This window comes from Sinohyriopsis cumingii, chromosome 15 (assembly GCF_028554795.1).
Source record: "Sinohyriopsis cumingii isolate HCF-2022 chromosome 15, ASM2855479v2, whole genome shotgun sequence".
NCBI classification, from domain to species: domain Eukaryota; kingdom Metazoa; phylum Mollusca; class Bivalvia; order Unionida; family Unionidae; genus Sinohyriopsis; species Sinohyriopsis cumingii.
Genome location: NC_142975.1, coordinates 26,973,108 through 26,985,704, shown reverse-complemented (window position 1 = coordinate 26,985,704; position 12,597 = coordinate 26,973,108). Strand labels below are relative to the sequence as shown.

General features: G+C 34.8%; 1 protein-coding gene across 2 annotated transcripts in view; it reads left to right on the top strand.

Moving 5' to 3' along the window:
- LOC149781450 (DIS3-like exonuclease 2) overlaps window positions 1–11,976 on the top strand; it is a 166,553-nt gene extending 154,577 nt beyond the window's left edge. For both annotated transcript variants that reach the window (XM_089935532.1, XM_089935533.1), the window contains exons 24-26: window positions 543–647; window positions 4,559–4,723; window positions 9,876–11,976. In XM_089935532.1, the coding sequence (XP_089791658.1) occupies window positions 543–647; window positions 4,559–4,723; window positions 9,876–9,914 (309 nt within the window). In that variant the 3' untranslated portion in view covers window positions 9,915–11,976. The remainder of the gene's footprint in view (window positions 1–542; window positions 648–4,558; window positions 4,724–9,875) is intronic.
- Window positions 11,977–12,597: the final 621 nt, after the last annotated feature.

Genomic DNA, 12,597 nt, shown 5'->3' with positions numbered 1-12,597 from the left:
GTTATGATCAATATATATTGTTTGATTTACATAACTTTCTAGATGAATGCATATAATAGTTTGGCAGAAAGATGAATAAGGAATAAATTAAATGTACAGTATATATACATATGTAAATTTTCTTCTTAAATTAAATTTAAACCCAGAAACCTGGTCTACATGAGAGACCACCTCTCTTATGTGACCATTTTTGTTGGCAGAAGTGGTGGTCTGCACTCAAGACAGGTTTTTACTGTACCAGATACCCAGTCTTTTGTTTGAGATCTTAGTCTTTGCATGATATGTATGTATGTGGTTTTATAGCATGTAAGCACAGTACTGGCTCTTTGGTATTGGAATCTTTGCTTTGAAAGTAGAATGTTTCTCATGTTTTTGTACCTGAATCTTTCTGATGTTTTTCAAAATGGAAAACACTGACAAGTAAATTTTAAAAAAGTTACAAAAGACAAATAAAACTAGAAAATATGTGATCATTTTTAATGAGGGAAAGCATTACTACTGCCACTCCTCCTTTTCTACTAAACCTATGTGTTTATTAACAGATGGCGGGTCCATTGGAAGAAAAAGGAATGGTGATGGGAGTACTTGACAAAGCTTTTGATGTGTTTGTCCTCAATCTGGGTGTCAGCAAACGAGTTTACCTCGATGTAAGATAGCTTTTTTCTTACCCACATGAACGTTTGTGAGATATCTTATTTCTGACCTTAATGTCAATGGCACTGGTAGCATATTCATCAGTAACATTGTTGTCCAAGGTCTTCATAAAGTAAGTTTTCACACTCTGGTGGGGGAATTTTGGATAGCTGTAGGAACAACAATGGTGCAGATGAAACAAACAAAGCAAGAAAATGTATTACCTGTATGTCATGCAATAGCTGGCATAGATTAAACAAACCAACAAACATTGGAAAAGTGTAAAATATAGAACAAATCACATAGATGAATTGGTATTTTCTCAGTCATGTATAGGACATTCATACCTGAATTATTCATACTTACTAATGGGTTACCAAAGTGCATACCCTATCAGTGTCCACTGACAGTGGAAATTAAAATTTCTAAAATGTTTAATTTTTATTGACATTATATAAATTTGAACTTAGAGGGAGGGAGCTAGGAATGCATGTAGTGCCCTCCTTCTACATGGTTACCTTATGAAAAGGAGGACTATCAGGATTTCAGAAATGTGGTAATGGACAGGCAGATGAGTCAACAGACCAACAAGGAGGGTATCACAATTAAAATACATGATTATGTACCTGTTGCATGATTTCCAATGCAAATGTATTGCCTGGGTTGATCAAATAAATTTTCCACTTACTGGATGTTGTCTTGCACTTATTTGTTGTTCTTAAGCACATATGGTATGCAAAAAGTTTGTTGCTATGTAACATGATGTCACAATACAGTGGTACCCCTCATAAATGCTCCCCCCCCCCCCGAATTCCTTGGCAATGATGAGACTGTGTTAAAAGTACCCCTCAAGAAAGGCCACCCCTCTAATGCGACAGCAGACAACATATTAGTGCAAAAATGTAAAATTTACCCCTCACAAGCAGCCACATTTTATTATTACTTACGCTCCTCTTCTGACAATCGTATACTTATTATTCCCACTATGAAAACAAGGTCATATGGACAGCATTCTTTTGCATACCAGGGCCCAGCAATGTGGAATGAATTGCCCACTGAACTTAGACACAAAGACACAGTGATCACATTGAAGAGGGCTCTCAAAACTCACTTATTTCGACAGCAAGAACGAACTTAAAGACCTAATAATGTTTCCTATCTGAAATATTCTCAGCATGTTTTTTATTTTTTAATGTTTTTCTAATTTCATGTTGTTTTTGTAATAATATTATTATGTTTCTTATATTATAGGTGTTGTCTAATGTTGTAAAGCACTTAGAGCTTCTAAAGATTAGGTGCTATACAAAGTCATTATTATTATTATTATTAGTATGTGTCAATAACCAATATTTAATTCATATGGTAAGGTAAGTAATCGATTATCTTTCCCATGATATCTGTTTGTTTTGGGATGTCAGTTTTTCTTTTCCCAAAGAAGTGTTGGCTAAAGTACATGTACCACTAAGGTTAGTATTATTAAACCCATCATTTAGAGGAAATGGGGTCAGCAATGCTTCAATAGAGCTTTGGGCTTCACACAGCGTTCTTAATTTTTTTTTAAAAGTTTTATTATGGTCATAACATGGTCAGCATAGGCTGTAAAAAGATAACTGGGTGGGACTTCAGATTTACAACAGAACACTTTTGATGGTGATACAAATACAATGTTTAATGACAAATGATTTGAATGAGAAAAGAATTACGATTAATATGTGCATAAAATGTCCAAATATTGGATCAGTTAACACAATCCACACAAACTAAATAATGAGAATACAAATAAATGACCTTACACAGTACAAGGACAAGGGGTGAATGATTCACAGTGATTTCACAATGAAAGAATGATGTGTTTTACCTGTAGTAAATAGTAAAACTGGTATTTTACTAATATAGTAAAAATGTATTCACTCAAATAGTGAAAATGATGAAAACAAAGGGACAGATGTACAAAATATTTTTACACTCCCCAAAACACACTGGGTATTACAAACCCCAAAGATTAGTCCACTGCTAAAAGATTACATGTATGGAGCTACACACTCCGTCACCAGCACACTTGGCTACCAGTCACACTGGTCAGTCAAGCAGTCAGTATTCCAGGTTGGTCAATCAAGCAATCAGTGCCCACTAATCTCAGCTTGAAATACCTGATCACCTGCTACTCGACCAGCAACACTGTTAACTCAGCTCTATGGCTGCTGTGGTCAACATCTCTGGTTAGCTCTGCAGCTGGTACCACGTCGACTCCAATCACTCCAATAACTCTGGTCACTCTAGTCAGCTATGCAGCTGTGACTCCAATCACTCTGGACAGCTCTACAGCTAAAGATGTGCAAGTCCTTAAAGTAGAGCACTCCCTGAGAAGACGTTCCTTAATGTCAATTTTTTACCTATGGTGAGGTATTTATACACAGACAATGCCACAGTACATTGTCTCAGCGCTGGAAGTATTTGGTTCTTCCCATCGAAAGCACTTCGCACATGCAGCATAGGATGAATCAAACTCACTATTTCGAAATATTTCTAGAATATGCATAAATCACCCTTGGGTATTGTTGTACACAAAAAATGAAACCTGAGTACATGTATTTAATAAATAAAAGGATTTATACAATTGCGTGACATAGGCTAAATATAGATTTTGTGGATTAACACACACAGATAAATTAACCTTGAACAAAACAGGGTACCAGACAAAGACTGCAAACTCACATGTCAGTACACGTATCACGTCCTTGATAAACTAGAAATTTTGTTTACTGTACAAAAGTTTCATCTGCATAACTAAATTGCAGTTCTGTACAATATGCAACATACAAATAAATTGTTACAAAACTTTAAAATGTCACCACCTAAATGGAGAAATAATATTCCAAAAGGAAAAGTAAAAGTTATTTGATCTGACGACATTGGGGAGAGTTCACTTGCCGCTAAATTTTATGACAGGAAGACTCAAATAAGCAACATCATAACAGATAAGGAGATTATTCTGTAGCGGTGTGAAAATGGAGTAAATGGAAAGAGAATTATTTTAAATATAAAACAATGTATGTACCAAGACTTAAATAACGTTTTTGAATGGTTTTGCAATGTGCATGCCAACAATATTAAAATCACATTTCACGCCTAAGAATAAGAACTATTAATTTATGTTACCGTGAAATAACTCTGGTTTTAAGACAAGAAGAACATTTTAAATATTAATGCTACTTTTAAATGAAGATATTAACTGCTTTAAGTCATATGTTGTTGTTGTTGTTGTTGTAGGGTTTAACGCCATTTTCAGCACACAATAGGCTTTAAATAGCGGCCAGTATTAATGGCGGAGGAAGAACCTGGGAAAACCACCGGAAAAAAACACCGACCCACGAGAAGCTACTGGCAGGCTTTCTCACATACCCACATTGGCCGAACCTGAGACTCAAACCCACTAAGTCATAGGTAGATTTCTTACTATATACACATACATATACGTGCACATAAATCTCACAAATATAGTTCCCCTCTGGAAAGGCCACCACCTGGAAAGGCCACCCCTCTTATACGACCACTTTCCCGGTACAGAAGTGATCACCGTATAAGAAGGGGGCCACTGTATGTAAAATCATGTCACATCATACTATGTATGTGAGATAAATTCCTAAAAATAATGAGCAGGAGATTTCTGTTGAATTATATTTGTGTTCACTTTTAATTTTGTTTACAGCAGGTTGAATACAATTTATTATTTAATAAGTATAATAAATGAATTGTAGTGATTGTACTGTTGGATATTTGATCTTGCCTCAGCAAGCTGTCCCTGTTGTATCATTCTTGCCCATAACATTCAACAGTACAAACACTTTTAATTATAGTGTCAGTTACAGGTGAGGCATAGTGTACTGTTCAGTCATTTTTAGTCAACACTTGTCTAAATTTGTAGAAACTGCCTCTGAAGCACTCATCATATACATGCGAGAAGAAAGTACCAAAGCTGACCTTGACCTGGAAGGCAGAGGCCGATGGGACAGAATTAGTTCAGGATATAAAGATTTTCTCCCATGTAGACTGTGTCCTTCAGAGTGGAGAAGTGCCTTTACAGTGGATGGTAAGCATGTATTATAGAAGGATTTAAATTTATCCAAATGGCATTTGGTAAATGGGTTTTACATAATGCAGCATTTAGATAATGAAATTTAGGAAAGAACTTAATTAATACAATATTACTGGAGCTGCTTACTACAAGGGTCATATTTTACTATTTAACAAGTGTCATACATTTTATAGCTAATCAAAACCAAATCTGAGATTCATTTTATCACATGAGTTACATGACTTGAAATAATGCAGTGAATTTGCTGTTCTGATCCTGTAATTATTCGAAAGCATGCCTAACAGACACCTTTTTTCAAGGTTGCTGAACAGAAGTCTAAACATTGCAGAATCCATGATTTTTTCTATGTAAATCATTTCGTCAGTTATAATAATAATAATAATAATAATAAATAATAATAATAATAATGACTATTTAGAGAAGAAGCTTATTTGGATAACAGATCAAATTGTCCATGAGGTTTTCTACAGTTACATATATTTTGTTTACAGTTTTTACAGTCATGTCTTTAGACAACAGTGCTATTAAAAGCCATATAATTGATCAACAAATACAACAATGCATTAAGGATGAGTACATACAGGATACATTCAAAGGACATGATAGATCCATTGTCAGGATAGCTGTAAATGGCATGTTAAGAAGCTGTACAGAATTCAACTGAAAAGATGCCTTTGAAAGAAACAGTTTCTATTTAATATGCACATTTCTGATGCAGATTGTCTCCAATTGGCTCTATCCTTCAAACAATCATAATCAATAACTCAGTACAGACTCTCTTGCTATTTTTAGACCATGTGCAAGTTGTGTTTCAATTTGCCAATAAATCGAGTATTTCTAACTACAGAAATCTACCTGATGTCCAAATTCTCTCTATGCAAAAAGCCACGTCAGTTGTTTAAAAAAAAATGTTCGCATGAGCATGCAGCAGATACCACTTTGGATTGGAATAGTATATTCTCTGATATCTCTTGCTTTGAAAGCCATCATTTTTCTTCATTTTTTTAATTGCACTTTTATTTTATTCTTTGAATACATTTCCTTATCACATTAACATTATGAAAATTGCCCTGTTTCCCAATTCCAGCCCTCCCAAAGATGAAATTTGTCTTTAATAGCTACATTATATAAACAGAGGGTAGTAACTCTTGCCCATGTCCTCCCCATTGTTCACATTGCCTACTGAAGTCAGTGAAAGTTTGTGCTACTTTTCATTCCATTCATTGAGGAGTGAGTTACTTTTGGATGCAGTGGGGATTATTCTACAAGTGGTACATATTTTTTTTGTTTGTGGGGGCTCATCTGTTCCCAGACTTTGGCACTCAGTGACCATTGGAGTCTAGAGGACATGGGTTCAACATCAATCTCTGCATTCTGGTCTGGATATTCTGCCATATATGCATACAACAAAACATCGACATCCTGATCAGACACATTCCTGGCAGACTCAGTGCCTTGGCTAATTTCTCTGTCAAGGAGGGAACATATCCTCCATGCAGAATGGTTCCTCTATCTGTCAGTTTATCATCAGATTTGTTAGCTATGGGGGACTCCAGTGATCAGTCTTTTTACAACCACGTGGAATCACAAACTAACCACCTTCGTTTTCCCCATTACCGGATCCCAAGGCTTAGTCCATAAAATCTTTCTTTCAGTTGGGAGGATCCATGGATCTTTGTCTATCCCCCCAACAATCATATTTCCAAATATTAGAAAGAATTTAAGGGGCCAGAAGTGAAAAATGGTTGCTTGTCCATTTTTACTGGGACAAATCCTGGAACAACAATCTTCTCAAAGTAGCACTAGATCTACTCAGGAGGATCCAGGCCGGGCCAAATCTTCTCAGACAGACCCATGTGTTCCATCTTCTCCTTCACACTTATTTCTTGTCTAGAGGGCCTTGCAGCAAAAACAAATAACCCATCAATCATGGAAAGAATTTCAGGAGCTAGAAGGCACTCTACTTTAATGGCTTATGAAGGGGAAGTGGTGTGTTTTCAGGGACTGGTGCAAGTAAAAAACATAGTCTCTTTGAGTGCCACTGTCCCACAGGTTGCTGATTTTTTTCTTTGGATGTTAGAGGAGAAAAAGTTGGCTGCAATTACTGTTAAGGGCTACTGTTCTGTGATATCAGAGACATTCCATCATCTTGGCAGAGAGCATCTTGGTCAAAACAAAGACCTCTCAGACTTCTTGTCACATTGTTTTCTTAAGTGGAATCTTTCCTGGGTTCTGACTTGGCTGAATTCATACCAGTTTGAACAAGTTTCAACCCAGACCTCGCTGAAGCTGCTTCATACCAAACTTGTTTCCTGATAGTGTTCACTTTAGCTTGCAGAGTCAGGGAGTTGCATGCCTCTTTGACCCAGCCTACCTTAAGTTTTATCAACTGGCTTGGCAAAAAAATCATCATACAACCTCTCTCCTGTATTGACACAAGCCATGAGGCTTTCAGACAGGACCCAGTATGTGTGCTCAGACTTTATCTGAGCCAGTTGATGGAGCTCAAAGACATCTCTTTCTCTCAGTTAAACCTGGGAAAGAAGACATAACCCCGAAAGCCCTCTCATTGTGGTTGATGTGGGTCATATGTATGGCAACTCTGACTTACCACTAGAACAAAGCTGCTCATGAAGATTTCTTCTTTGAGCCTTACCTGGACCATCATATCTTAATCATTAAACCTTCTCGAGTTTTATTAGATATGGCTTCACAGCAACAACTCTGGATCTGGTAGACCCAGTCTCAGGTGCACATGTGGCTACCAGACCTATTTGACATAGCAAAACCTCTGGATGGGTACCCTGACTTAGCCTTGTTGCCTCCATTTGTGCTGCTCACAAGCTATGAGAGTGGGTTAACCTTCATATGGGTAATCCAGTCTTCTTCCCTCAGATGTTAACTGATTTATTGGTAGGATACTCAACATTCCTGCTACCTAATACCTATTTTAACATTAATGCAATCAGGAAACATATTTGAAAAAGAAAGCACATTTTTCAGTAAATTATGTTTCTCCTAGAAAACTTACCTAATTAGATTACTTTAATAACCTTCTATCCTCCTCGCAAAGCAGGCATCCTTTTACACAATGTCCCTCTAAGCTTAAAACTAGCACTAACAGTAGGTAGGTTGCTCGGGGATGTAATAAGCAAGAGTTATTACCCTTTTTCTTTGTAAGTAGACAGAGAAAACGAATTTTTGTCTATGGGAGTGCTGGATTTTAGTAGGGCTTATATTTACATTATTTTATTCATGGATTAAGATCAGCTCTCAACTTTTACTTTTGGCTCAAATAACTATACATGTTATACAGAAGACCGCTTACTACTTTTGGAAGGTTGTTATGAATGCATTTCAAAGGGTAAAATGAGTAAGTAAAGTAAATGAAATAGTAGCTATCATCAATAAGACAGGGGACTTAGTCCAAGACTTGTATTCCATTCGGAGGTGGTTTCCTTCTGAAGTGAGTATAGTTTCTAAATGGGCTGTTTGGATGACATGTAAGAAAGAGAAGGCCCTTTACATGGTAGTGTTTGTTTGACACATAAAAAAGAAAAATTTCAAAAACAAATCTCTGCTACATAAGCATTTGTTGTTGTCCCATATTTTTTCAAAGAAAAGCATGAAATATATTTATATTTCTGTTCATTTATCCACATGTTTGTCCATCACTTTCTTTCTGCTCCTTAACTTCAAATCTGTTTGTGATTAAGGGGTTAAACTTGTTATGTGGGATCCAACCTTTAAAGTCATGGTCATGGTTAAATATTTTACATTTTCATAACACTTATCTTTCTGCTCTATAACTTTAAGGCTGTTTGATATTGAAGGGATGAAATTTAGTATTGTTTTCATCACTGGGAGACATCTTGCTACCATCCTACCAATATCAGAGTAGTTACAGCTCAGCATTTTAAGTTTCCCATCACACTTTCCCATCTGCTGTATAACTTTAGTGCCTTTTGAGATTAATGGCTGAAACTTTGTATACTCTAACACTAACATGTGTGTTACATGCTACTACAGGTTTCATATCTTCAAGGTCAAGGTCACGACTAAATATTTATATTCTCCATCACACTTTTCGGCTTTATGAAATTAAAGCTGCAAGAGTTTATGATTTTTAATCAAAGTTTGTTGGATTTTAAATTTAATTGGTATGTGGGTTTTACAAGTTCAGTTTTGAGTATTCTGTTATATTATTTTACAGGAGTTATAATAACTCTTTGCCCATCCTCCCAACTTTCTTTTGCAAGGAATGTTGAATTTCATCCAAATTTTGCATTTGAATTTATTTTGATTAGACTTTGTATGAGGTCATTTGCAGCATTCCAGAACATCATATTATTTATAACCTAGATTTTCAATTTGCCAAACTTTGGGTTCTAGAGTGTAATTTTGGATTTTAACTAATTTAGGATGCACCTTTGTGTTCAATAGACCTTGTGTGAGTTAATTTTTTAGCATTCCATAACATCATTTACACAGTTATGACCTCAGATTGCCAGTCATCCCAACTTTTTGTTATCAAGGTTGTTTGGCATGCAGCTTTTAACTCCTAAAACCTTAAAAGAGAACAATAACGTTAGTTCAGTATCATGTATCTCAGCAGAACTTTGTGGATGACCTTAACTTGGAGTAAGGAGAATGGCTACTGACCTGGACAGTCAAAAGGTTAATAGTCAAGATCACTGACAGAAACAAGAACTATGATTTCAGCACAGTATCATTAGAGGACTATTAAATATGGAGTGGGAAAATTAATGTGCCATCCCTAATACTCTTGCATTTACACTTTTTAATATTATTTATTCAAGTGTATAATTAAAATTAACAAATAATCACCATTTTCTTGGGTATCAAAATTGTGCTCAGTTTTAATAAGAAAAACATTATCTGTGCCAGAATTTAGAGAACATCATGTATAATAAGTAGAGAACATGGCATATAACAAATTAGAAGACATGTTGTATAACAAAATTAGAGGACATAGTGTATAGAAAACCAGATTTGGTGTATATCAAAAATTCTAAAGCATACAGAAATATGTTTGGATATGCAGATACAGGGCATGACTTTTTACTTACGGTAAATATACAATAAATTCAAAGTTTTCTTGAATGCGGTTGTATTATTTTTCCAGGCTGTAATAAAGCGTCCACAGAACTCAACAAAATCCTAGTGCAATATGAGGATAAAGCTGCTATGTGTTGGTCTGTTAATTCCAGAAGTGAGCGAAGGACAAAGCTTGATAAGACTGTTATTGGATGACTGTATTGCAACTAGACAAAAAGAAAAATCTGGTCAAAAAGAGCGAGCCGAATCCTTGTGCATCTGACAGATCAATAAAGTGTGATCATTACATTTGAAGTTTATCAATAAAGAGGGAGATGATAATACCAGTAATGCTGTATGTATACATTTTATAATGAGATGAAAGAAGTCTGAACCCCAGGGTCATCCATGAATCTCAGAAGGGAAAAATTTTGTTGTGAGAAAGATGGACTTGTCATGTCTCAATTGCTTCACAGATCTTCACATTGTATCTTCAGAATATTTAAGGAAATGATGAAATTGTCAGTTGATAAATACATTTCTTAGTTTTGTAAAACAATCAATTATACATACTGGTATTCTATGATTATTTATTACTTCCCTTCATTTTTTCATTCTTTATTTGCTTTTAAAATGAATGTTGATAGGTTGGTTTTTAATAACATCTTCAGCACTTTGTTAGGCTATATCATGTAATGGGGAATTAAGTGTCAAAGAGGCAGATAACATGGGGTGGTCTTGGCAGGTAATGAACCCATCATTATTTAAATAGAGTCAGACACCTTATCAGCTAAGTTAAAGTGAATTGTGAATAATATTCTTAAAAGTAATTTTATTTCAAATATAAATATCAGTTCATTCCACAATATTCTTCATGATTTTTAAATGTGCTTGTATTAGCATATTGGGCAGTATAGATTATCAATGCAAGAGGAAACATAAATGAAAGTCCAGGACTGCTTTTACAGCATCTAAGATATATAGATTATCAATACCCTAAATAGCTTTAAAGAAAGCTGCAGCTTGTATTAAAATAATTTGTTATTTTTTATCAGGTTACTGTTGTGAGGGCTTACTTTTGAAATTTGAGTACATTTCAGTAAAAATATCCTTCGATTGTTGTAAAAGTAAACACTTTCTGGTGCATCTTATCGTTTTGATATACATAACAAGCAGTTTGGATTCTTTTTAAAATTCAAATATTTCAATTTAGCATTGATGAAGACTACTGCTTTCAATCAGTTATAATTAATTTTATCATAATATTCCTTACTTTTAAGGTTGGCTAAATTTGGACTTCTGTTGGTTTTAAACTAAAATGTGCTCACTCTTTTGTATCTATGAACTCTGTGTAGATTGTAGCAAATAATTTAAAGGTGGTATCATGCATTGTTTGGTAAATAATTTTTAAGTCCCTTAAATGCCATTAGTTGTTGGCTTGCATGGGATAATCATTAATAAGGAAACACAGATATAATTTTACATGTGTCACGGTTTTAGACAATGCCCAGTAAAAATTACTTTTTAAAAATGGTTGCTTGGCATCCTATTTAGATATAAAGTCATCATTTCCTGACAAAACCTAAAGGAAATTTTTTGGACCATATAGATTGGCCTTTTTTTAATAAAGATTTTATGAAAAAATATTTGATATAGAAGGCAACTGTATTTGTGATGTTTTCATTATTAGTTTTTAACAGAATTTTGTTATTGACAAGGAACTGCAGCTTTAATATGGTATCTATAACAAGATTTTTGCTTTCACCTGAATTCAGATTAAAATGATTAAACAAAATTGTGAGTTTAGATATTTGTGAACTGCTGGTTTAATAGTTTTTTAAAGGAATATTTTTAGCTGGTTCTTTATACAGTAATGATTTGCTGATTGGGTATGATGAAATCTGTTTTAGCTGTGGGGTTTAAATTTTTGTGGACTATCTATACTTGTATGGACTAACCACTAACCACAGATTTGAAAAAACAGTGAACAAGTATCTATCGGTGATGTGATAACGACCCCCCCCCACTGACACCTGCACCCACCCATTTCCCATCAGAAATAGGTCAAATAAATGCCAAGGCAAATGTTATATTTTTCAAATATTTGCCTGATATCATCAGAATTATTTGATTCAATGCATATGCCTGGCAGACAAGATATGGTCTTGTGCATGGTGGAGTTGGACCGATTAATTGAAGCGGAAACTTGTTGTGAATCATTCACTTATTCAGTCCAAGTATTTATCATTTTAAACTTTGTAAAACTGATAGTCTTTTAATTTTTGCTAGTAAATGAGCAACAGATTGCACATGACAATCTTTTATTTATTGTTCGTCTTCATCTGTCAGTTATCATCTGAATAATTTGTCTTCATGATTCCTTTGATGTTCAATTGGACCATTTGGATGCACCCAGTTTGTATGATAATTTTATGCACTTTTCTTAAAATCTTCAAATTAAATTTAATTTTGGTAATGATAGATTCTTTGAATCAATCTGTATGAGCTACATTTCACTGGATATTGCAATCTCTAATGCATGTTTGAGATTAGAGTTACATGGATCTTGTTAAGGGGGGAGGTATTTACCACAGCACATGCTTTAATTGTTTTCTATGTAATGTAAACAAAGTCAAATGAAATAAATATAATCACCATTTTAAAAGAAAATGTTTTGTCTTTTCTTTTCTCACTCTCTGCAGTGCCTGTATCATATTGAATGTCATTCAAAAATAGTTTAACCAAAGCCCACTCAATCCTGAATGTTGACTGCTATCCACCTTAAATGTCATCAGAAGACTTTTCAAAGA